Below are 24,956 nucleotides of genomic sequence, written 5' to 3'. Positions count from 1 at the left end.
TTTGGGAAATGATTCAAGCACGTAAACATTTTAACTTTGTAACTAGTTCTTATTTAAAAATGTTTACAATAATAAAGTTAAGATTATCCGGTACCTAAATTTATAATTGGTTGGAACCACTTGACCCACATATTGCATGATAGCTAGTCTTAGAGTTTTAGACCTTCAGGTCAGCGCAATTTTGAATGTGTAATGAAAGGAATTAGTAGGAACATATGTATCGTGTTCTCTTGTGTATTCAAAATTTTAAAATGTTATCAATTTAAGAAAGAGTCATTTTATATGCATTTTGAATATTTATATGAAATAATACACAAAAATTTTAAAATGTTGTCAGTTTAATAAAGAGTCATTTCATACACATTTTGAATATTTATGTTGTTGAGAAATATGCCTTGAATCGGTGACCTAGTAGGTACATGATCATGTAGTCCACTGTATACGATCGCGTAGTCAGTGTTTTTATGCACTCTTCAATATACACGGACATGTGGTTCATGGTACATGGTCGTGTAGTTCCGCTACTACAAGACATGTCACACGGTCGTGTGGGTCAAGGTACACGATCGTGTAGTTTGGTTCGTGTGGTTATTAATTGGGCCTTGGTCCAAATCAGTTTCTGTTTTGGAGAGTTCTATATATACCCCTTAGGGTTACTCCTAGCCGAATCAGTTGAGATCAGTTGAGTGATTATTTGAAATTTGAGAGACAATCAATCGTTTATTTGATTAGTCTCAAATCTGTTCTGAATCTGTATTCTGTATTCCCCAAGATCAATAAAACTACTACTCTCGCCTGCTTGTGGACGTAGCCAACACATCGTTGGTGAACCACGTAAATCTGTGTCTGTTTTTCTTGTTATTTTGACATTCAATATTTGTTTTTTCTCACATCCGTTACAACATATACGAAGTAATCAAACTCATTATATTGTTAAATCAAATTATTGGAGTCACTTCTATTTTCATTCCATGCCATATAGAACTGAATTAGAAATTGCTTTTGTTTTTGTATGTTGTTAGCTTTTTTTTTTTTTTTTTTTTTTTGAAAGAAGTATGTTGTTAGCTTTGTTAGTTTGTTATTCTTATCCTATAATTTCTCAATTGATAATTTATGACCTAATTATATTTTTTCCACTCACTGTTACGAACTACTTGATCAGAATTTAGATAGAGTAGATACAAATACATATGAAGTAGTGTCTAGAAGGCGTTGAAGCATGAAATTATAATATAATGTGGCAAGGATGACAATTAATTAGAAGAATTGAATTTTAATCATTTGGTAGTTAACTTGATTATGACACCTTACAATAATAAACCATATTATAACATAGAGTATAAAAACAGAAAACTTGCTTTTAGGTAGGAAACTTGGATGGTCTATATCATAGTTTAATTAAAAAGTCCATAATATAGGCATTAGAACATACAAAAACAATTGACAAAAAACAGAAATAAAACATATGACAGGTACGAATGTACAATATTTAACTTGTTAAAGGAATCATCATAATATGCATGAAATTAAAAACAATAATTAAGCTATGTATTAAGCCTAGCTATAATCTTAATTATATGCATGGATGGGTGATAAGTTATAATAACTTGACTAATTCATCCTTGGTTAAGGTAGGTACGATGTTTATTTCAATTTACTTAAAATTTTTGCTGTGCCGCCTATAGCTTACACCTAATTTTGTAAAACAAAACTTAAATAAAATTATATAAGTAACTAGGCATGTTTCTCTAGATATAATTTATACAAAGTTCAATTAGGTATGAAAATTTAGTTTGGAAGTTGAAGACAATAGTGAGATAGGTGCATGAATGTGGAGAGTGCATAACTAACCCTAAAAAAAAGGATTTCCCATGCATTTGGGTCATGGACACCTCTTTGGACACAAATGGTGGTTACAAGCTACATAGTCTTCAATTGAAACAATATTTAAACGATGATGAAAGTTGTTTGCTTATTGACAAACGAGACAAGTCAAAGAGTGTAGACTAATTTGAAACAAATATATCATATAATTAGGGTTAAAGGTTAATTAGACCAACCAAGACTACATCTAATGATCTAACCAAAACAGGAAATGTCGTTCACATATGCACTTAAGATATGGCCGGTCCTGTTTTAATAAAGTATTTCATCTATTCACAAGCAATATAACAATCGAAGCGACAACGTAGATAAAAATGAGGAGATCGAGGTAGAGGCCGGGGGGCCAAAATCCGATTAGTATAAGCACAGCAGTCTCAAGTAGTAAATGCCACGCCGTACCAAAATAATAAGTGCTGTAGTGCCTACCTAGGGTAAGAGGGGGGGCATATAGTCCGAAGGGACAAGGCCGGGAGAAAAAAGGTCCACCACGCTGCACCAAAGAGTAGATCAGTAATCTACAAATGTTACAATCAAGTCTTGCAATGCAACAAATGAGCTAAGCATCTTCGATGACAAGTAAACTCAGCTCCACATTTATTGCTCTAACACAACCACCTCCAACGGTAGGCACAAGAATAGCCTAGGGATTGCTATCTAGGGATCTATTTTATTGTATAGTCAAACTTGTTGGGGTGCCACCTTCTTCCTTTCCTTTCAAAGATTTGTTTAATACTGTATGGAGTATAGTTTTAAAACAAAGAATATTTTATTTTATTTTATAAGCCAAAAGTGGGGGAAGCTTGATTTACAAGATATGGAGAAAAACATTAGGCTAAGTTTATGCGACCAAACATGTCTAGCTAGTGAAATTAAAGATATGGGCTAGTATGAGATTGTAATAAGTAGAAGTAACACTCTTTTACTACATACATCCAATTAAAAACATTACGTACTGTTTCATGAGTGTTAAGTGACAGGCTGACAACGGACTTGGTATAACTTGCAATATTATGCTAGATCGATTAAGCACATATGTGATCAGTTAGGTATACCAACTACTCCGAGTTGATAGTAAAATATTCATTGATTCACATGTATTATATGGAAAATATTGCGTACTCGTGTATTCAATGTCCAAATAGCCCATATTTGTGCCTTTTTATAAAATCGATGCTTGAAATCATAAAAGAATGAATTTAAATGAAGTATGTTGTTTGATTTTTCGCATTACAAACTTATTTACTTCTTTCCCAACAACCCTTAGTTCTTTTCAAGCTCTCAATTATGTTGCAACTTTCCTCTTGATTGACTTCCTTTCAAAACTCATACATATATACTTTTGTAATCAATCATTTAACCACCCAATATAATTGATAGGAAAATAGTTATATAATATAATTAGATTTTGATTGCCTTTCAATGTTTAATCATCATTATTACAAAAACAAAAAGGAAACCTAAAATAACAAAAAGCAATAAGACAATAATAATTGTGAAAACAAAATAAAAATTTGTCTCCAATCACTATAGTGGGAATTACGTAGGAGTGGTATGTAAGGTCGTTCCCCACTATTCCACAAGTAATAATACTAATGGGTCATGCCGTCACACCCAAATTTACTAGTGGTCCAAATTAGAATTGTCATTTATTATTAGCTTTTCATGAAAATTTAGCCAAAATAAATATACGAGTACAAAATTCAGGTGTCATTGGATGCCTCTTTCAGCAATAGATGACTGCAATTATCATGCAATTAGGGCTAGTTATAAGAATCACTGTCAGTCTTCATTGTCAACTTATGAATTAAACACAATTTTCATTCATATTTTTTCTACGGATTGGAGTACAGACCACTAAATGTGATCCAAGCAAGAATTAATTTTGTACAAGTAGCACTTTAGTTGTTATGTTTGTTCACACTATCAACCACGACTGATAATTAATCCAAACTAAATCCAATCAAACAAACAATACCTATATTAAAATAGAAATTTTGTTTAAGAATTGTAATATATTCCTTATTACATATTAATAAAATATTATACACATTTGAAAAGCTCTTAATAGAAGAATTGTAACCAAACAAATGAAATAAAAGTGGATAATGTGATAAATGAACACAATTTTGTTTTTTACCTAGTAATATTATATGGAGTAGAATTTTTATTTGAAAAACTTTGGTTTATTAACTTTAATTAGAAAAAAACTTTGGTTGCTCCTGCTCATTGGCTCGCGGTTAAAGATCTTCTAGTCTTTTTAATTAGCTTGGTTGTTTATTTTTTAGTTCTATTTGTTATAAAAAAATAAATAAATAAATAAAAAACACTTTAATCAGAATATTATACAGTTAATGTTTCTGAAGTATTATAATTTATACGGATTATAAGGTGAATAATGTAGGGAAAATTAAAGTTTAAAATAAAAAAAAAAAGCCAATCTTTGTTGACGGTGAATTGTCATTTGGCATTCATATACATTGACACATGTACATCACAGTTTTGTCGACACATTAAAAATAAATTTAAAATAGTGGTCATGAAAGAGTATGATCGCACCACTCGAGAAATCTACTTATCAATACTCCACTTTGGAAATTACCGTACATGGATATATTCATAAATCCATACGTACAGTAGAATTTATATTACGCCTGGACGGCTGGACCCCTGGACCAAAATAATAATAATACAAATAAAATTCTACTTTATTATGTTGATAAAACTTGAAATACAAATTCTTATATGAAGTATATGGCTGGCCACACAATGTGACTAGTTATTATAGGGGTTAATTCGTTAATGTAATAGGGCTATTTGGTTAGTGTTAAAGGGATTACTTTGTCAGTGTTATAAGGTTAGGGTCTGTTCTCATATGATTATTTTCAGTTCAGTTCAGTTCAGCTCTAATAAGTTCAGTTCAGTTCAGTTCAGCTTTAATAAGTTAAATTAAGTTAAGTTCAGTTCAATTCAATTCAACTCTAATAAGTTCAGTTCAATTCAACTCCTAATTTCCTTCTCTTATAAAATATTCATTTCAGTTCAGTTCAGTTCAGTTTAGCTCTAATAAGTTCAGTCCAGTTTAGTTCAGCTCTAATAAGTTAAGTTCAGTTAAGTTCAGTTCAGCTCTAATAAGTTCAGTTCAGTTCAGCCAATGAAAATAGGCCCTTACTCAGTCAGTATTACAGGGGTTATATGGTCAGTATTATAGGAGTTACTTGGTCAGTTTTAAGAGGTTACTTTGTTTTTTTATAAATGGTCATACGGTGTGTCTAGCCACATACAAGACAAACTGAACTTGAAATTAAGTTGAATTGACTCAACCTTATACGAAATTCCTTATAAGTGTCATTTTATACTTTATAATCTACCAAGTACTATATATGCTATTTACATTTATACTCGAGTCAATATAGAATAAAACATACGGAGTATTTCCTAATTTATAATTCACAATTTCACATTATACATTGTGTTTTTTTTTTTTTAAATCAGTAAGTTTGGTGGAGTTGGTGGGAAACTCACTTTGTGATTTAGATTGTAGTTTGAAACTCACCATCTACATTTGCTTGAAAGCAGGGAGATTTTTTTACACTCATTTGCCTTTGAGAAGTCTCAATTCTCCTAAAAGACAGGCAAAAAATAAGTGAGGATTGAGATATAGTCAATCTATTTAAGTTTAACTCTAAACTTTAGTCAATTGCAATTTGTAGTTTTATTTTTTAGCTTTTAAAAAGAAAACCAAATAGTAGAATAGTGGTACATGGTACTACTACTAAACAAATGATAAATCTCTGCCAAAATTTCTGATGGTTGGCTGGCTGCCCAGAAATTTCAACAATCAAACCAACTACTCCTACTACCTCTATTTGGATACTTGTACCCATCACTCTTTTTTTTTTCCTCCACACTCTTTTATAAACCTCTTCCACCCCTCTTTTTCCTTCTTCCAACCACCCCTGTTTTTCTCTCTCCTCCCCTGTTTTCTCCCACCATTCAACCAAATTAAATTCATGTAACACACTGACATCACAAACCCCCTACTACATTACACTAGCATTTTATGGATCTCTCGCCTCCGCCACCGCTATCGCTATCGCCTTCGCCACCAATCCTCCACCTTCACCACCCGGGAAACAACAGTTTCCCGGTCATCGCAATCGCCGTGATCGGCATTCTGGCAACCGCATTGCTCCTAATCAGCTACTACATTTTCGTCATCAAATGCTGCTTAACATGGCATAGAGTTGACATTTTCAATCGCTTCTTCTCCCGCGTTAGAGACCCTAGTACCGATACAGCTTCATTGACGACTCCTACACTATCCCCGGACGGCAACATTGCCGTCCAAAAAGGACTCGACGAGGCCCTCATCCGATCGATACCCGTCATAGAATTTCGGAAGCTGGTTACAGAGCGTAAACAGCACGAGCACGATATTGTAACATCAGTTGAACCCGCAGCTTCGTACGAGTGCGCGGTTTGTCTCAGCGAATTTGAAGAGGGCGAGAGGTTACGAGTTATTCCGTATTGTTGTCACGCATTTCATATCGACTGTATTGATGTTTGGTTACAAAGTAACGCTAATTGTCCACTTTGTAGATCAGGGATTTCCCCTGCTTCTATTTTGTACAATACTCAACAACATTTGATTCATTTTCCTCCACCATTTCAACCCCAGAAACCTTCAAACGACGATGATATCGATAACGATAATGATGATGATGATGATTTTGTGGTGATTGAGATTCAGGGGAATAATTTGGATGAACCCAGATTGGTAACTAGTGGAGAATCAAGAAAAGGGAGGAAGAAATTGGGGCATGTTTATAGTTTGGGAGATGAATTGATTGATATGAGAAAGAAGGATGAAGAATTTGAGGTAGTTCAACCAATAAGAAGGTCAATTTCAATGGATTTGTCAAAGGAGAGAGAATATTGCTTCGAAGTTCGAGAATGTTGTAGGAGTAATATGGAAGTAAGTGAGGTAAGTAGTAGTAGTAGTAACAGCAAAGTTAGAAGATCTATCTTTTCATTTGGTTATGGGAGAAGTAGTTCATCAAGATGCTCTGTTCAACCAGTTCATTTGGATCCATGAATGTTTTTTTTAATTAATTTCTTTTATTTCTTTATATCGGGGGAGGGACGAGGTTTGATTAGCAGGGATGCCAACAAGTTTAATTGGTTATAATGTTGGTATCATCATCCTTTGCGGCTTTTTTTAGGCCAACAAAAAATTGTTTGATTAGTGTAAGTTAGGATGTACAAGTTTTTAGAAATATATATTTGGAAGGGTGTAAGAATGGGATAGGTTGTTATAGAGACAATTTAGTTGAAATTTCATTCAATTGTTTGGTATAGTGTAATTTCTTGATGATGTATCATAATTAGATTTTATTTTATGAAGTTGAAAATTTGCAAATTGCAGCCATTTAAAGTTTGTATTTTGCAAACTGCAGTCATATAAAAAAATATTGTAAATTGCAGTCTAAAAGTTCGTATAAATTGTAAATTGCAGCCCAATTCAACTTTTTCATCGGTTTACATGTTAAAAAAATTTCGGTTAAGGTTTTATTTTAGGGCTTAAGGGTCCGAATTGAGCTCGGAATTAGCAAAAAAATAACGTAAGTGTCTCATTTTTACAGTTTCCCACAAATCGATACATTTTTGTTACGCAAAACGGGGCAATTGCGTTATTTTTTTGCTAATTCCGAGCTCAATTCTGATACTTAAGGGCTAAAATGGCCCCTAAAACCTTATTCGAAGATTTTTCGACTTGTAAACCGATGAAAAAGTTGAATAGGGCTGTAATTTACAATTTATACGAACTTTTAGGCTGCAATTTGCAATTTTTTTTTAAATGGCTGCAATTTACAAAATACGAACTTTAAATGACTGCAATTTGCAAATTTTTCATATGAATTTGAACTGTTATGTTAATAATTGTGTATTGGGACTTAGAGCTTAACTTCAAAGGTTAACCTCATAAGTCAAAAAGTGATATCCAATCACAAATTGACGGTGAATGAGGGTTGAAAAATGCTCAAAAGACTTGTATAACATGAGGAACAAGGAAGGAAAACTATTGCTTTGAAGTGGATAAAGTTTTATCTTGAGATAATGTACTAGTATGAGAGCTAGTGTAAGAAAGTTCAATTATGACAAATAAAATATTATGGAGTACGTAAAAGGACAATTAAACATTTATTTAGACATGGTTAGTCTCATTATCTCACTTAATTGATAGATTGATCAAATAAAACTAAGATGAGTAAGCTCAATTTCTTCGAAACAGGTAAAAGAAAACGAGTTAGCTTCATAAGCCTGATTTACTTTTGCTATTGTGAAGGATATATAATTGATAGGAATATCAGTAATAAAACAATGAATACAGAAAATACAAACAAGTCATATCTACAATTTTCATAAAAGAGATATTAGTAATAAAACAATGTATACTCTATATTATGCATCGAATAATATTCCATTAAAGAATGTGGATTTAGACAATGTAGAACAATCTAAATTTAAGTTTCAACCCAAATTGAAGAAAACAAAATTTTATAACCAAAATTCTCATCATGCTATCTTTGTTTCTTTTACCTACTTTAGTTTAATACTTTCCTAACACCGTATCTTTGTTGGTATTAGGTTTGAACGCATTATGACATAATTAGACTACTTTGATGTTGGATTACAGCCATGATTATAATCATGATAATCAATAATTACTTTAATTAGATTGTAATTTTAAAGTCTACTCAATCATCTTTTTGCAACTTCAAAGAAGATTATTTGTCTACTTTATTATACTCACGTTTGCTTAGCAACAAAAATTTTACCTTAAAAAGTTGTGGGCCGTGGTCTGAAAAAGAGAATCGGTGCTTTCCCATTCGAAACGCTCCGTCAACATTTACTTAAAATGTTTTTGTTCACATAGTCGTTATAGTTGTGCTAGCTTTTATATTGGTTGGTGATCAATTTTGTTTATTTATTATAAGCTTTGCTTTTTTTTTTTTTTATTTAATTACAAGTATATAATTTATAAATAAAAAGTGAAAATTGTGTCATCTTATTTTCGAAAATGTTGTAAATTGCCCTTAGAGTTACATATTAACATTAAATAAACTCTAGAAAATTGTTTAAATTTAGGAAATCATGACAGAAACACACTAATTATTTACGTGTGTTTTTGTCATGAATTCCCTAATTTTATACAATCTTCGAGAGTGTAAATGTTTACATGTTGTTCCTAGTTTACCAGTTTTTCAATATGACTAGTTAGTATGAATTCCTTATACATGGTAAGAAATAATGATACTTTGTGTCAAAAAAAAAAGAGAAAGAAATAATGATACTTGTTCTCCCTTCATCCCTATTTTTTTGCCCTATTGCCTAAATGTGGATTAAATTTTGAAAACTTTGACCATAAATTTTCTTCGTCCTACAAAAAATATATATATATAGTCATGTGGGATTTTGTTTGGTTCGTTTCATTATAAAACTAATCAATATAAACTTTTAATATTTTCACGCATACGAAAATAGAGATATTAATTTTTTAACATGTATTTTGGGAACCGTTCTAAATTAAATGGGGTAAAAATAAAAGGATAGAGGGAGTATATAACAAATATTCTATTTTGTTTATAAGAAATACAGAGTACTTTTGTCAAAAATATTTTTGTTTCTTTTGAATGGCTTAAAAAACAATTCCTTTAGAATGTATATTGCCCAAAAGAATTATTGAATTGTACTACTAATAATAAATTTGTGTACTATGACTATCATTCCAAAAGATGCTTGTGGCATTCATGCAATCTTTTGCAGCATCTTTGACAATAATAATGCAAGGGCACTCTTAATTGCAATTGAGAGGAGGTTCAACTGAATTTTGTTGAACAGTAGCATTCTCACAAATGGAGGTACTATTTTTGCTAGGATCCGAAGCAGTAATGTAGATTGTTTCCATTAAAATGTTGATGCATGGGATAGCTTCACTACATTTCACTGTAATTGCTTCGTTTGTTGTTGAGGTTCCTTGAAAGCCATTAAATGTCACGTCGGACACTGCTACTGCTGATGACTTGTATAATTACATGTAACAATGTACGCACGTATGATTAGAGTAATGCTACACGTTTAACATACAAAATTATTGATGAAATTAAAAGTGTCAAGTTAATTAGTAGGTTTAATTTACCGAATTGGAACAATCACTATTGCTAATGCAATAAAATTGGTCTATGATAATCGGGTTTTGGACATCCTCAAGAATAATATTTTCATAGGTGATTTGCCTTGCATACCCAGATCCACCCTATATACGAAAGTTTAAACATAAATTAAGATGTAATAAGTAGAAATTTTGTAACCAACATATGTACCAACAAAAATTAGCAAAACGTAATTTTTAAGTTTATTACCTGCCATGTTTTAATTCTGGCTCCATTTGAAGTATTTTTGAAAGTGCAATTGTTCACATATATTTGTTCCACTCTTGCTTCAGTTCTATCTCTTCCTAAGCTTCCCACACTGTTTATCATTAAGATTAAAAAAAAAAAAAAAAAAAGATTAACCCTTCGACACGGTTTATTACAAATTTAAAATTCATTTATATACAAGGTTTTTTTTTTTCTTTTTTTTTTTTGGTAAGAAGAAGGTTGTACAGAGCCGGAAGCTCACAAAGTCAACCCGACTCATATTAGCGAGTACATTACTTTATAGGATTTTTTAAAGTTGGAAAGGAGAAGGGCTTTACCAATTTTTTTTTTTTTTTTTTTTTTTTTTTTTTTTTTTTTTTTTTTTTGGTAAGAAGAAGGTTGTATAGAGCCAAGCTCACACAAGTCAACCCAACTCAAATTAGCGAGTACATTACTTCATAGGATTTTTTAAAGTTGGAAAGGAGAAGGGCTTTATCAGGCCAGAATTTCTCATAAATCCTCCTGACCCGAGTTAGCGGGATAAGAGTGGGGGGATAAGACTCTTTAAAACGGTGGAAGGGTTTATGCTCATTGACGTGGAGATTGTACAATTCACAAAGTACTTACAAAATCTATACCCAAAAAAAAAAAAAAAAAAAAAAAAACTGGGCCTCAACTGGGCCTACCCACCAGATCATAAACAAACTAGATCTTGTTGGGCTTGTGCCTAATTGGCCCACTTAAGGCCTAATGAATATTCATAATAATTTCTATCAATATTTGTATACGAACCTAATGCCATGGCCTGGTCCGCATATGACGTTTGTTATGTTAATCCATATTGAATCCGAACCAATTGCAACACAATCATCACCTATTTTTAACAAAACCAAAAAAATGTTGATCATAAGTAAGAATTCGAATATTCAATAATGACTTAATGAGTACTCCATATTCTTTGCATAACGTCACATATTTATAATTTATCAAACACTCTAGTAATAATGTAACTTAACGTACCAATTCCAATGAAAGAGTTCAAGATTTGAAGGTTGTTAGTAGAAGAAATATCAATTCCATCGGTGTTCTGGCTATCTTGTGGCGCAATTAGGTGAATATTGTTTATAGTCGAATTATTGTTGTGTAACATAGCTATGTGGCTTCCTGGACTATCTTTGCTTGTTACGCCACTTAGTTGAAGACCATTGCAATTAAAAAACATCATGTTCTGAAATTAACCAAATATACTTGACTTGAACATGTATGCTTAAATTAATTGGCATCTCACATAATAAATAGGTCTAAATTACTTTTAATCACTATCAATTAACAAAACTTACCATTGGACGTTTGCATGAGACCAAATCCTGTGATTAAGGAGCACACAGTTAATGAATTATAGTGTAAAATTATGAATAATGCATTATACATATAATTGAAACAATATAAGAACCCTCATTCCATGATTATTTGGCGCATAAAATGTTAAATTTTGAGACAATATGAAATGGGTCTGGGCAACCCGAACAAGGAGGAGGAGAGTTTAGTTCACAAATAAAGTCAAACCACCTCTCATCTTTCTTCAATGTGGGACAATGTTCAACACTCCCCCTCACTTGTGAGTGTCCTAAGAAATTCAGAGCTAACTGGATAAGGCCAGATCAATAATCCTCTTAGGGGTTAGGGGCTGGACATCCTGTCGAGGTAAATCCTTATCCAGTAGCGATTAAATACCCAGTTTAGAAGAGACCCGCAATCTAGGCTCCGATACCATGTTAAATTTTAAGACAATATGAAATGGGGTTGGGCAACCCGAACAAGGAGGAAGAGAGTTTTGATCCACAAACAAGATTTAGGAGCTTTCATACTAAAACCAATTAGCAATTGTAGGAGTTACTCCTCTATCTTATAAAGTGAAACCACCTCTCCTCTTTCTCCAATATGAGACACTCACAGGTGAACTACATACAATGGGTTTCAACATAAACTAGATACGGTTTCAACATAAACTAAATATGATAATTTACTTTAAGATAAATTAATATATACGTAGCACATACGTTAATTATGGGAGCATTTGTCCACCAAATGAGCCTCTACCATCAATAACTCCTTGTCCTTCTACAAAGAGATTATCAATAGATCCAAAATGTAGCCAAGCATTGTTTTCACATTTGTCCCACTCACCAATGCTGCTCGGTGCTACAATATCACCCTGGATCTGTCATATTCACAAAACCCCATACAATGTCAATATATAATCTCCACTTATATTTAGCAATTCCGTACAATGTCAATATATAATCTGATTAATCTCCACTTATATTTAGCCATCACATTACTGGTCCAAAAATTACAATTTATGTAAAGAAGTGAGAAAGACCCGTTTAATTAGCTTACACAAATTGTCATAGCTAGATATATTTTGGATATAAATGGAAAAGAATTAGACGTTCAAACAATTCACCTCGACGTGAATGCTGGTAGTAGATTTGCAAGGATCATCAAAAGCAATGTTTTTGATAAAGAATGTATATCCTTGTGGTACAACTAGGGTTGTACTATCACCGCCAGCATTACATACATCTATCCATGCTTTTGCAAATGTCAGTAAAATAAACCATAAAGATACTACGTTTATGTTAATAATGGAAAAAAGTACAAATGCCTGTAAAATGTTGGTACTTGGTACAAACACTTGTTAAAAAAAATGTGAAAATTATACTTGAGTGTCATCTTGTTGTCCATCTCCTTTTGCTCCGTAATCCAACACATTGAAGGTAGATGAACTGTTTTGTGCATTGGTAACACTTATGCCAAGCAAGCTAGTTGCAATGTATGCAACAATGAAGAGAACAAGACGATAGTCCTATCAAACACAACAAGTTATTAAAAATATTAGTAAACCTAAAACAAATTCGGAGTATTCCTTCCTAAAAGTCATTTATAATAACAATTGTAAGTCATTGATTTTACTTATAGCATAATATAGCATGGAAGTTAAACGAAAATAGATTCAAATTACATGAAACTCACCATTTAAGCACACAAAGAAGAAGTTGATTTATACTTCGTAATATTTGTATATAGTTCTAGTTGTATCAATTTTAATGCCTTTCACTGCTCCTAAACCATATATATATACATGACAAACGAATAGTACCTCAAAGCATTATTGTTTATGTAACATGATTAACATTTATCATTTGATTAATCAACATTATGTCACATAATAACTCCTCAAATTATTGGAGGCTTAATTGGCTATGATTATATTTCTAAATCTAGCTAGTCAATTATTTACCTTGAAATGCAACAAAAATAAGGAATCACTACTTCACTAGTGTATCTACATTAATATCTTGATTTATGTTAAGTTTATATTTTGTGGTCTTGTTAGTTGTATATTCCAAAAAATTTCAACATTATTATATAAAAAATTCATCTGAACTTGTAGATATTCATCTCAATAATGTATTATGTAATAATTAAATTCCTTATTTTGATGATATGGTTTGATGATCTTTCCAATTCAATTGGTGCTTTTTCTTTTTTTTTCTTTTTTTTTTTTTTTAAAGTCAATTATTTTTCTTCCTATTTTAGGATTACAGTTCTCATTTAATTGCAATACTATGGGGCATGGGCATATGAATGGAGGAAAAATTGTGATATTTTATTCTATCAAAATTTGACCATTTTGTAATGTTCAATAATTTTTTTTTTCCATATCTTATAAAAAGTAATTATGATCTATGCGCGATCATAGAATCATGACCTTAGGGTTTATTCTTCAAACATTAAAAGCGTTTCAAAGAAATAAATTAAGATATGTTCACTAAATAACGTAAATTAGATTAAATATTACTCCGTAAAAAATTCAAATTATAAGGGTTACCTATCTACATAGTCGCTCAAAATAATAAGTTGATATTCTCATATTCCTCTTTTACAAAACAAGCACAATAGAGTTAGGCTTTATTTTTCTTTTGATATTTTGTGAAAAACTATCTTATAAAGTATTTTTTTTTGCGAGAAACTACCTAATAAAAAAAAATGTTGTAAGAAACTACCTTATAAAAGGATAAATGTTGTAAGAGACTATCCTTGGTTGAAAAGTCATCTGCTGACTTTTATTTTCCGACGTTGATCATGTCACGTGCCAATTATGAAAAAAGGAGGGAAATGGTGAATTAAAAGTCACGTGAGTGACACGTGATGTGGTCAACACCGGAAAATGAAAGTCAATAGTGACTTTCCGACCAATGGTAGTCTCTTATAACATTTATCCTTTTATAAGGTAATTTCTTAGAATATTTTTTTTATTAGGTAGTTTCTCGCAAAAAAGGGTTTTATAAGGTAGTTTTCACATAATGTCCTTTTTCTTTTTATGTGGATGAACTGGCCAATTCAGTTGATGAACAGCAATATTTAAAACATAAACTCTTTCAACTTATGAGATAATGATTCCTTCCAAAAAAAAAAAAAAAAAAAAAAAAAAAAAAAAAAAAACCACACACACTCTCTTATGAGATAATGAGATGTAGAACTTTCAGCATATTATCTTGTCAGAAATATTTTTGTTTATTTATCTCTTGAATGACTTGAATAACAATTCCGTTACAAAGGATATATTGCCTAAAAGAATTATTGAATTGTACTAATAATAAATTTGTGTAATGTCCTCCCCAAAGGCCAAAGATGCTTGTAGGCTTGTAGCATTCATGCAATTGATCTTTTGCAACATCTTTGACAATAATAATGCAAGGACACTCTTAATTGCAATTAAGAGCAGGTGTAACCGATTTTTGTTGTACTTTAGCATTTGCACATACGGAGGTTATTTTTTTGCTAGGATCCGAAGCAGCAATATTGACTGTATCCATTACAATGTTGTTGCATGGGATAGCTTCACTACATTTCACTGTAATTGCTTCGTCTGTTGCCGAGGTTCCTTGGAAGCCATTAAATGTAATGTCGGACACTGCTACCGCTGATGACTGTAGTTACATATACCAATGTACGTACGTACGATTAGGGTAATGTAACACGTATAATATATGAAATAATTGATGAAAATGTGTCAAGTTTATTAGTAGGTTTACCTCATTCGAACACTTGCTATTGCTAATGCAATAATATTGGTCTATGATAATCGGGTTTTGGACATCCTCAAGAATGATATCCTCATAGGTTATCTGCCTTGCATATCCATTTCCACCCTATGTACGAAAATTTAAATTTAAATTAAGACGTGATAACAAGTAAAGATTATGCAATCAACAATTAATATACAATTGTTGTTAGGGAGTGATCCCTTTTTTCCCAGCTGTCAAAAAAAAAAAAAAAAAAAAAAACAATTAATATACAGACCAACAAAAACTTAGCAAAACTTAATTTTTAAGTTTATTACCTGCCATGTTTTTATTCTGGCCCCATTTGAAGTATTCCTAAAAGTGCAATTTTTCACATGTATTTGTTCCACTTTTGCTTCTGCTCCATCTCTCCCCAAGCTTCCCACACTATTTATTATTAAGATAAAAAAAAAAATTAACCTTTCGACACGATTTATTTTTAATGCCTGATCTGTGCACCAGGATGCACCATGTACATGGTGCACCTAGTTATAAAAGAAAAAGCAGAAAGAACATATAGATGTGTGAAAAAAAAACATGTAAGTGTTTGACAAAGAACATGTTTGTGTTTGACAAAGAACATGCATTACCAAAGAACATAAAGACATTACAAAAAGAACAAGATAAAAACTTTATTAAAATTTCAAAATTTTTTTTTACCAAAGATATCATTTTTCCAAAAATAGTTTTTTTTTCTCTCTAAAAATTCAACTTTTCATAATAATTTTAGTTTTCACTCTCGGTTAAAAGAACATAAGTTGTAATGTAAAGAACATATAGTTCATACCTAAAGAATACACTGATCAAACTCAAAGAACATACGATAATAATTTTTTTTTTTTTATTATATATGATAATAAAAAAAAAAAAAAAAACAATGTGTGCGTCACTCATTACCTCAAGGAACATACGAGCCAAATTCAAAGAACATACTTTGTATTATTGAAACTCAAAAAACATGTTTAATCAATATATGTTAAAGAACATAAGTATAACAGAATATATCATCAAACATATATAGGTATGTTCTTTGTTCAACCAAATTATGTTATTTTCGGCTTTTTTTATTTATCGGGTATACCATGCACATGGTGCACCCTGATGTACTATCCTATTTTAACTTATTTTCCTATTTAAAATTCATATATATACAATTTTTTTTTTTTCGTAAGAAGAAAGTTATATTGAGTCGGAAACTCACAAAAGTCAACCCGACTCATGTTAGTGAGTAAGAGTCTTTAGAAAGTGGGGAAGGGTTTAAGCTTGCTATCGCGGAAAACTCACAAAGTCCTTACAAAATCTAAAGAAAAAACACTGGGCCTTAATGGGCCCAACCAGCCGTGTTGGGCTTGTTCCAAATTGGCCCACTTATGGCCTAAAGAATATTCATGGTAATTTCTATCAATATTTGTATACGAACCTAATGCCATGGCCTGGTCCGCAGGTGACATTTGTTACGTTAATCCATAATGTATCCGAACCCATTGCAACACAATCATCACCTATTTTTAACAAAACCGAAAAATTGTTGATTAATAAGTAATAATTCGAATATTCGATAATGAGTACACTATAATCCTTGTACATTGTCATATTACTATCTATTATACACTCGAGTGATAGTCTAGCTTAACATACCAGTTCCAATGAAGGAGTTCAAGATTTGAAGGTTGCTTGTAGAAGAAATATCAATTCCATCGGTGTTGTGGCTATCTTGTGGCGCAATTAGGTTAATATTGTTAATGGTCGAATTGTTGCTGCCTAACATAGTTATGTGATTTCCTGGACAATCTTTGCTTGTAACACCACTTAATTGAAGACCATTGCAGTTAAAAAACGTCATGGTCTGAAATTAACCAAATATAATTGGAGTTGAATACGTAAGCTTAACTTAATCGGCACTTTTAATCATAAAAACACGTCTAAATTCATTTTAATCAATATCAATTAACAAAACTTACCGTTGGACGGTTGCATGAGCCCAATTCCTGGAATTATTGAGCAAATTGTTAATGAATTATAGTGTAAATATGAATAATGCATATAATTGAGACAAATATTAAAAATCTCTCTTTAGAACATAAATTATATACGATGATTCAGGCTATGTTTATTTCACCTTATTTTTAATTTATCGTTTTATGTAATTATGTAGACTTTTTTTTTTGTTTTTATTTTTATATTTATATCACTAAGGCCCTGTTCACTTCACCTTACTTTTGCTGAACTGAAATTATTTTTACTGAAAAAAATTATATTTGCTGAAGTTAAATTATTTTTACTGAATTTAAATTAATTTTACTGAACTGAAATTATTTTTGCTGAACTGAAATTATTTTTACTGATTTTCTATTATAATTATTCTTTAAGAAAACTGAATTTTACTAAACTGAACTTATTTTTACAGAACTGAAATTATTTTTAGTGAACTGAAATTAATTTTACTGAATTAAAATTAATTTTTACTGAATTTAAATTAATTTTACTGAACTGAAATTATTTTTGCTGAACTGAAATTATTTTTACTGATTTTCTATTATATTTATTCTTTAAGAAAACTGAATTTTACTAAGCTGAACTTATTTTTACAGAACTGAAATTATTTTTAGTGAACTGAAATTAATTTTACTGAATTAAAATTACTTTTACTGAACTGAAATTATTTTTACTTAATACTATTTTTTTAAGGTGAAGTGAACAGGGCCTAAATATCTTTGGTTTAGTAATGAATTTTTTTTAATGAAAATTACATAATGTTAAAATACACATATAAGGTCAAAGTTTAGTCAAATCAGCATATCAAACAGAAATCAGGAAAAAAAAAGTTCAAAAAAAAAAAAGGTTAATTAAACAAAACCCTTAGTGCAAGATAAGTTTATATAAATGATTAAATGTATATATACATACGTTAATTATGGGAGCTTTTGTCCACCAAATTGAGCCTCTACCATCAATAACTCCTTGCCCTTCTACAAAGAGATTATCAATAGATTCAAAATGTAGCCAATTATTGTCTTCACATTTGTCCCACTGATCACTGCTATTGGGTGCTACAATATTACCCTGAATCTGTCATATTTACAAACCCCGTATGATATCAGTATATATATATATATATATATATATATATATATATATGTATATACTCCTATCATTTTACCCTAAATTTAATTTAGTCACATTACTAGTCCAAATTATAATTTATGTAAAGAAGTGAGAAAGTAATAATGCATACTTCTCACTTGTTTGATTAGTTTTCGCAAATTGGCATGATTAGTAATATTTCAAAATAGACGTTCAAATTATTCACCTGAATGTGAGTGTTGGTAGATTTGCAAGGACCCTTAAATGCAATGGATTTGATTAAGAATGTCTTTCCTTGTGGTACGACTAGGTTTGTACTATCACCGGTAGCATTGCATATATCTATCCATGCTTTTGTAAATGCCTATAAAATAAACCATAAAGATACGACATTTATGTTAATAATGGAAAAAAGTACAAATGCTACATGGTGGTACTTGATACAAACACTCGTTTAAAAAAAGTATGAAAATTATACTTGAGTGTCGTCTTGTTGTCCATCTCCTTTTGCTCCATAATCCAACACATTGAAGGTAGACGGACTTTGTTGTGCATTCGTAACTCTTATGCCAAGAAAGCTAGTTGCAACATTTGCAACAATGAAGAGAACAAGGCAATAGTCCTATCAAACACAATAAGACATTAGAAAAATCAGCAAAAATATAACAATTACACGAGTATTCCTATTATTAAGTTACTCTTACATCATTGATTTTATAGCATGTAATAAAATGAGAGTTAAACGAAAAAAGATCCAAATTACATGAAACTCACCATTTAAGCACACAAACAATGAGTTAATCTAGAATACTTTGAGTTGTGTCAATTTCTCTGCTCCTAAACCTTATATTTATACATGACAAACACTAATAGTACCTCAAGTCATTGTTTATATAACATGCTTAACATCTATCCCATTTGATCTTACATAATCAACATTATGTCATATAATATCTCCTCAATTATTGCATACTGAATTATTGGTGGTATAATTATCTTTCTAAATCTAGTCTAATGTGATATTGAAACAGTGAATTATTTTCCTTGAAATATAACAATAAGGAATCACTAGTGTATCAAGGTTACTATCTTGATATATGTTTAGTAACAATTCTGTGGTCTTGAGATTATGTACAAAATTCATCTGAACCTTGTAGATATTTATCTCAATAATGTATTATGTGATAAATCAAATCCATATTTGTGTGATATGGTTTGATGATCTTTCCAATTCAAATCTAGCTGATACCATAGGATTATCTGTTTCAATTGGTCTTTTTTTTTTTTTTTTCCTAATTTTTTTAAAAATTTTCTTCCTACTTTGGAATTATAGTTCTTTGTATTTGTTAGTCATGGTATTCATTTGCAATTAAAGATGGCTCTGGACCGTGATGGGTCGTGTCTCGTGTCAAACCCACATGCTTTGGGGGTTTATATAAAAAAAAAAAATACAAATTAGATCAAATAAATTTACTCCGCAATAAGTTCAAATAAAGGTTAGTTACGTGGACATTCAAGTTGAAGCTTGCGGTGAAGTGGGCTACATTGTAGTCATGTATACATGGGCTTCATTGGGCTTTATTTTTCTTTTCATTTGGGCCAAGTTGCTGAACAACAATATTTAAAACAGGCATGTATATCATGGGAAAAAAAAAGTGAAAAACTTCTTTATATATAAGTTGTTCCACTAAAGAGATCGAGTTTGCAACTATTTCAATTTATGAGATAATGAGATGCAGAACTTGCACATATGACATACCTTCTTGTCACGCAGTTAAGAGGAGATTAAAGAATGTAAAGGTGCAAATTAATTAAAATAATTTCAATTCTGATACGAGGGATGAATTGGGATACTAAAGTTTAAATTATTCTGATATTTGTCTTATTAATCTCAAAATTATATTGTGTGCCAAGAGATAATGTTACAAGTATTTTGAAAAAAAAAGGAATATCAACTTGATAACTAAAAAAATTAGATCATCAAGAATAATACTGTTTGAATATTTACCTTTTAACTTGATGTATATAATACATGGGACAAAACTACAAAAGTAATATTCATTAACAAGATGTCAATTCAAATTTACAACTTCCTTTTTTTTTATTTTTTTTTATTTTTTATTTATTTATTTATTTATTTTTTTTATATATATATGTATATGTTCAAAGTTAAAGATTAAATTTTATCCTAGTAGTTTGAAAATTTAGGTCGTAAAAAGACCCGTGATATAAACTTTTGATAATTACACTCAGGTGACCTAAAGTTTCAAAATCATCCTTTCATTTATATAATTGAATATTTGTCATTTTTATTTTTATTTTTTTAAAATAAAAATACTTCGTATAATCTATCAAAAATCATCATTAAAAAGTCGTTTTTACCCTCCATTTTCAGCCATTTTATAACCTCAATTTCAATTTGTTTTCCTTAAACAAAGCATCTAGCAAATCGATATGGGGGAAGGATTCTTCGTTGTCACTTGTGACTTGTGAGTTTATTATTGGTGTGTAGGGAGTATTGTATTGTATTTGTATTATTGTTGATCGTCAAACAATGAGCTCCACAAAAAAAAAATTAAAGGTTCTCTAGGTTAAATGTCTATAGATTTCATAAAGTTCACAGATTCACAATAATTCTGTTTCTGGAAGCCCACCTTTTTCATGTTCTTTCTATTTTTCAGCATATGTTCCAAGTAAAATTAAAGATCATATGTTTCTGGAAGCCCCTTTCAATATATTCCTTGTATAATTAATTAATTAGTTCTTCATATCACCATGATATTTAATATTTTTGTTTTGTTTTTGTGAATAAAAAGTTTGTTAATAAGGGCTTTTAGAACATTTATGTTCACCTTTAATCGTAACATTTTGACTTTTTTTTTTATATATATTTTGATAATAATATATGAGAGGTATAATAAATGATTAGATATGATACATTATCTTACATATAAATCACTAAAAATGGTTGTATAAAAGTTTGTAAATAGAAAAAAAGTCAAAATGTTACAACAAAAACTGATCAACGGGAGTACTTGGTGAATGAAAGTACCCTAAACCATAATTAAGGAGGGAATCGGATCCCACAATTCGCTTTGATGTCATGTTTAGTTAAGTTCTTTGTAGTTTAAATTTGTATTATCATTGTAGAATCTCAGTGATGGCATTACTGAAGTTTATTGATGGGTGCAGTGGGTGCAACAAGAATCATATCTCTTTGTAATGGATGAAAGAATATTTTTTAAAATTATTAGAACTTTCCATACATACAACATAGACAAGAGGCCAAGGAAAAAAAAAAAAGGGTGATATATCACAAGAATATGAACACGAGTTTAATGAATTTTGTATCCTGTAATTTTACCCGAATTTTAAATGTGTATGTCATGTATTTAAAACTAAAGCACCTAAATCGATGGTTTTAGTGGTACAAGGATTAATAAATATGCTGAATTGCTCCCTAGAGCATCTGTTAATAATTTGTCGATATATGAAACTGTATGAATTAAATTTTGTCAATTTATGATACCTTATCACAATAGCATTGCACGCAACTTCTAAACTTTTTACTTGAGAAAACACGAAAGGAATACAAACTTATAATTTACCTGTTTTTCAATACAAACAACATATATGAGTAAAAATTTTACACTACTTTTTTTGTTGCGACTGTAATCTTAAACTATTTTGTTATGACTCGTATTTTATATAGTGTATATGTTGTGAATATGTACTGATGGTGTATGTATTAGGTCAATTATATTCCCGAAAAATAAGTTCAAATAATATTCATTTGAATCAAATATATGGTTTAATCATAGGATATACATTCCAAATTGCAATGTCTTTCAGTGACAAGCCATAACTAAACTGGTCCAAGTGTCCAACTGGAGGCCCCCCCCCCCCCCCCCTCTCCCCTACAGTTGTACTCCATAATTACATTTCTGGAACCATCATAACGGTCCATAAATAAATAATGTTCTATCAAGTGTAGGCAAAATTACAACCTATCTTAAAAAAGAAATTGGATTTAGCAGCACCACACAGTATGCAGTACTCACCAATTGACTTGGTCTCAAAATTTGACTTATAATTAGTCATGGAAAATGTTGACCCGATATGACTATATAATAATGACCGGATATGAAATAAACGGATTAGAATGTTTATAGTATTCATATACTAGCAAAATAAGATCATCTAAACACAATTTAATACAAAAACATTACAAAATGAGCATAAAAAATTAAATTATGGTCAAAATTTTCTTGAAATTATTATAACTTAGATGAGCTGACACCCACAATAAAACGATTAATTATATAGATTGAGATATTGTCAAGAATTTCAGTAAAATTAGTCAAATACAATACATCAGATAAATATAAAACTCGTTAACTAAAGTAACAAGTCTAACACGTGCACAAACACAAACACAAATTTGTTACATCCTGATGAACCTGTTTAACAACTCTACTTATAACGATGTTACCTCGGCCGTAGCATAAACATAATTTGTGGTGTTTAGGAAAAGTTCTGGAAGGAAATTCCACACGTGTGACAACGAACACATAACTAACTCTAGTCTCTTTACCCTGACCCACAAAAGGGCAAAATAAAGAAATTATAATTGGTTGATTTACATTAGAAGCAGAGACCAAAACATACACCAAAAGAATTGAAGACTTCTTTTTTTTTATTTCAAAGCCATCACCTTGACTCTTCCACTTAACTCATCCAGGTGCATTGGACTAATTTTTAAAGTCTTCAAATTTGACGAAACTTGTTATCAAACGTGCCACCATTTCTAATCTATAGTTTTTTGTGGACCGTAGGATGTTACAACTGGCGAACCTTGGACCGTCTATTTTGCCAACCTAAGATGTACTTTTTTACTTTTCCTACACCTTATATATAACATCTACTCACTTCACTAACACTTAAGTCATAACATTTTCATGCTATCTATATACCATAAATATATAGCATAAAACCAACATACATAAAATATTATATACTATACTTAGCTTTTTTTTCTTACAAGTGTAACGTTAAAAGTTTAGAAGGAAAAATGGAGGATGATAAAGATTGTGGTGGTGGTGAGGTTAAGTATAGAGGTGTAAGGAAGCGGCCATGGGGGAAGTACGCGGCTGAAATCCGTGACTCGACTAGGCATGGTGCACGAGTTTGGCTTGGTACGTTTAATACGGCTGAGGAAGCTGCTAGGGCATATGATCGAGCTGCTTATAACATGAGAGGTCATTTGGCTATACTTAATTTTCCTAGTGAATATAACATGCCTCGCGGTGGTTCTTCCTCTAGGGGAGGTTCTTCATCTTCATCTTCATCGACGAGGAATAATGTTGGCCAAGATAGAGGAAAGGAAGTTTTTGAATTTGAGTATCTTGATGATAAGCTGCTCGAAGAGCTTCTCGATTATGATAATAATAAGGGTGGAAGGCAATGAAGCTACATGTATAGGTGATGATTTGATTTCAAGCTCTAGTTCGAGTTTGGACAATGTGTCCTTGCATTTATAACTAATTTCATAATGTAACATCCTTCTTCTTGAGAACTTTAATTTGAGTTCGTTTGATGATTAATGAGTCAATCTAATAACTTTTACGACTACTATTGTGTATGATATGAGTTTCTCAATATGCATTATTTCTATGTATATGGTATTATATTTATGATTATGTACATAGATAGGTTGACACATTATGTATTTTTAAGTGGGAAATGAGCTATTTATGAAATGACTTGTAGAAAATTATGATTAATGGTGTTCTATGTCAAATTATAAATGGGTGATAGCAACCATTTCTTAAGCAACTAGTTTACTAAAATTCAAACTTTGATGATTTTATTACAATTGAGCCAAAATGGACTTAATTACAATGTGGTGCATTTATTTTCGTTTGCAATAATTTATGGGTCGAAATTGGTGGTAGACAAGTAGAAGAAAATCAACTAATTTTCTATCATCTAAAATATTCTTTTTCTTCTTCTTCTTTTTTTTTTTTTTTTTTATATTTTTTTTTGTGGTTTAAAATAGGGTAATCAGCAATATATAAGTCAATAATAAAATTCGGTAATTTTATAGTATTTGCATTCCATTGGTGCATTGGTGCGGGCATCAATGAAAAAAGAAGAAGATAGAGACATGTCGGCCCATTTTAACAAAAAGCCCGTCGATCGGTTTATTTTCACGGCCTTATTCCTTAGTAACATCAGTAGATCACTTACTTCACATCACTCAAATCAATAAGCATTTTGCCCACCTTATTCAAAAAAAGAAAAAAAATTCATACTCCCGTCATCTCTAAATAAGCACTACTCCCCCGGTTGTAATTAATCACAAGTCACAATATATGTGTTTAAGTTAGGCTTAGGTTTAGGTAGACTTGTTGGGTGATACGCTACATTTAAATGA

The 24,956-nt window shown here is 31.0% G+C and overlaps 3 protein-coding genes and 1 pseudogene across 3 annotated transcripts; 2 read left to right on the top strand and 2 right to left on the bottom strand.

Annotated features, from left to right (window-relative positions):
• The first annotated feature begins 5,722 nt into the window (after positions 1-5,722).
• On the top strand, positions 5,723-7,322 carry LOC145564181 (RING-H2 finger protein ATL16 pseudogene; annotated as a pseudogene).
• Positions 7,323-9,742: 2,420 nt separating this feature from the next.
• LOC145565447 (putative polygalacturonase At3g15720) lies at positions 9,743-11,763 on the bottom strand. The gene is made up of 7 exons (XM_081625449.1): positions 11,758-11,763; positions 11,645-11,671; positions 11,325-11,532; positions 11,097-11,178; positions 10,308-10,416; positions 10,085-10,201; positions 9,743-9,967 (listed from the first exon to the last, which is right to left on the bottom strand). Exons 1-7 carry the CDS (start codon positions 11,761-11,763, stop codon positions 9,743-9,745), a joined length of 774 nt encoding a protein of 257 aa, XP_081481575.1.
• Positions 11,764-12,369: 606 nt separating this feature from the next.
• LOC145565446 (putative polygalacturonase At3g15720) lies at positions 12,370-23,093 on the bottom strand. Its single transcript, XM_081625448.1, has 12 exons — positions 23,013-23,093; positions 18,999-19,142; positions 18,747-18,884; positions 18,344-18,505; positions 17,398-17,424; positions 17,075-17,282; positions 16,857-16,938; positions 15,715-15,823; positions 15,407-15,523; positions 15,137-15,301; positions 13,030-13,173; positions 12,370-12,525 (listed from the first exon to the last, which is right to left on the bottom strand). The coding sequence occupies exons 1-12, from the start codon at positions 23,091-23,093 to the stop codon at positions 12,370-12,372; spliced, it is 1,533 nt and encodes a 510-aa protein (XP_081481574.1).
• A 385-nt stretch (positions 23,094-23,478) lies between these two features.
• LOC145564180 (ethylene-responsive transcription factor ERF095-like) lies at positions 23,479-24,730 on the top strand. The gene has a single exon (XM_081624511.1). It carries the CDS (start codon positions 23,592-23,594, stop codon positions 23,985-23,987), a length of 396 nt encoding a protein of 131 aa, XP_081480637.1. The 5' UTR covers positions 23,479-23,591; the 3' UTR covers positions 23,988-24,730.
• The last annotated feature ends 226 nt before the right edge of the window (positions 24,731-24,956 follow it).

Source organism: Chenopodium album, chromosome 10 (assembly GCF_948465745.1).
Source record: "Chenopodium album chromosome 10, dcCheAlbu1.1, whole genome shotgun sequence".
In the NCBI taxonomy this organism is placed as follows: Eukaryota; Viridiplantae; Streptophyta; class Magnoliopsida; order Caryophyllales; family Amaranthaceae; genus Chenopodium; species Chenopodium album.
Note: the sequence above shows the minus strand (reverse complement) of the source record. Positions and strands in the feature narration are given on the sequence as shown.

Excerpts from the sequence above, each read along its gene's own strand:
- LOC145564180 (XM_081624511.1), top strand. The coding sequence starts at position 23,592 with ATGGAGGATGATAAAGATTGTGGTGGTGGTGAGGTTAAGTATAGAGGT.
- LOC145565447 (XM_081625449.1), bottom strand. Across the intron at positions 11,533-11,644 it reads TCTCATGCAAACGTCCAATG|AACATGATGTTTTTTAATTG; the intron begins GTAAGTTTTGTT and ends GGTTAATTTCAG. Across the intron at positions 11,179-11,324 it reads GAACTCTTTCATTGGAATTG|GTGATGATTGTGTTGCAATT; the intron begins GTACGTTAAGTT and ends TGTTAAAAATAG.
- LOC145565446 (XM_081625448.1), bottom strand. The coding sequence starts at position 23,093 with ATGTGTTCGTTGTCACACGTGTGGAATTTCCTTCCAGAACTTTTCCTA. Across the intron at positions 18,885-18,998 it reads GACAACAAGACGACACTCAA|GCATTTACAAAAGCATGGAT; the intron begins GTATAATTTTCA and ends TTTATTTTATAG. Across the intron at positions 13,174-15,136 it reads CTAGCAAAAAAATAACCTCC|GACTATCGTCTTGTTCTCTT; the intron begins GTATGTGCAAAT and ends TGTGTTTGATAG.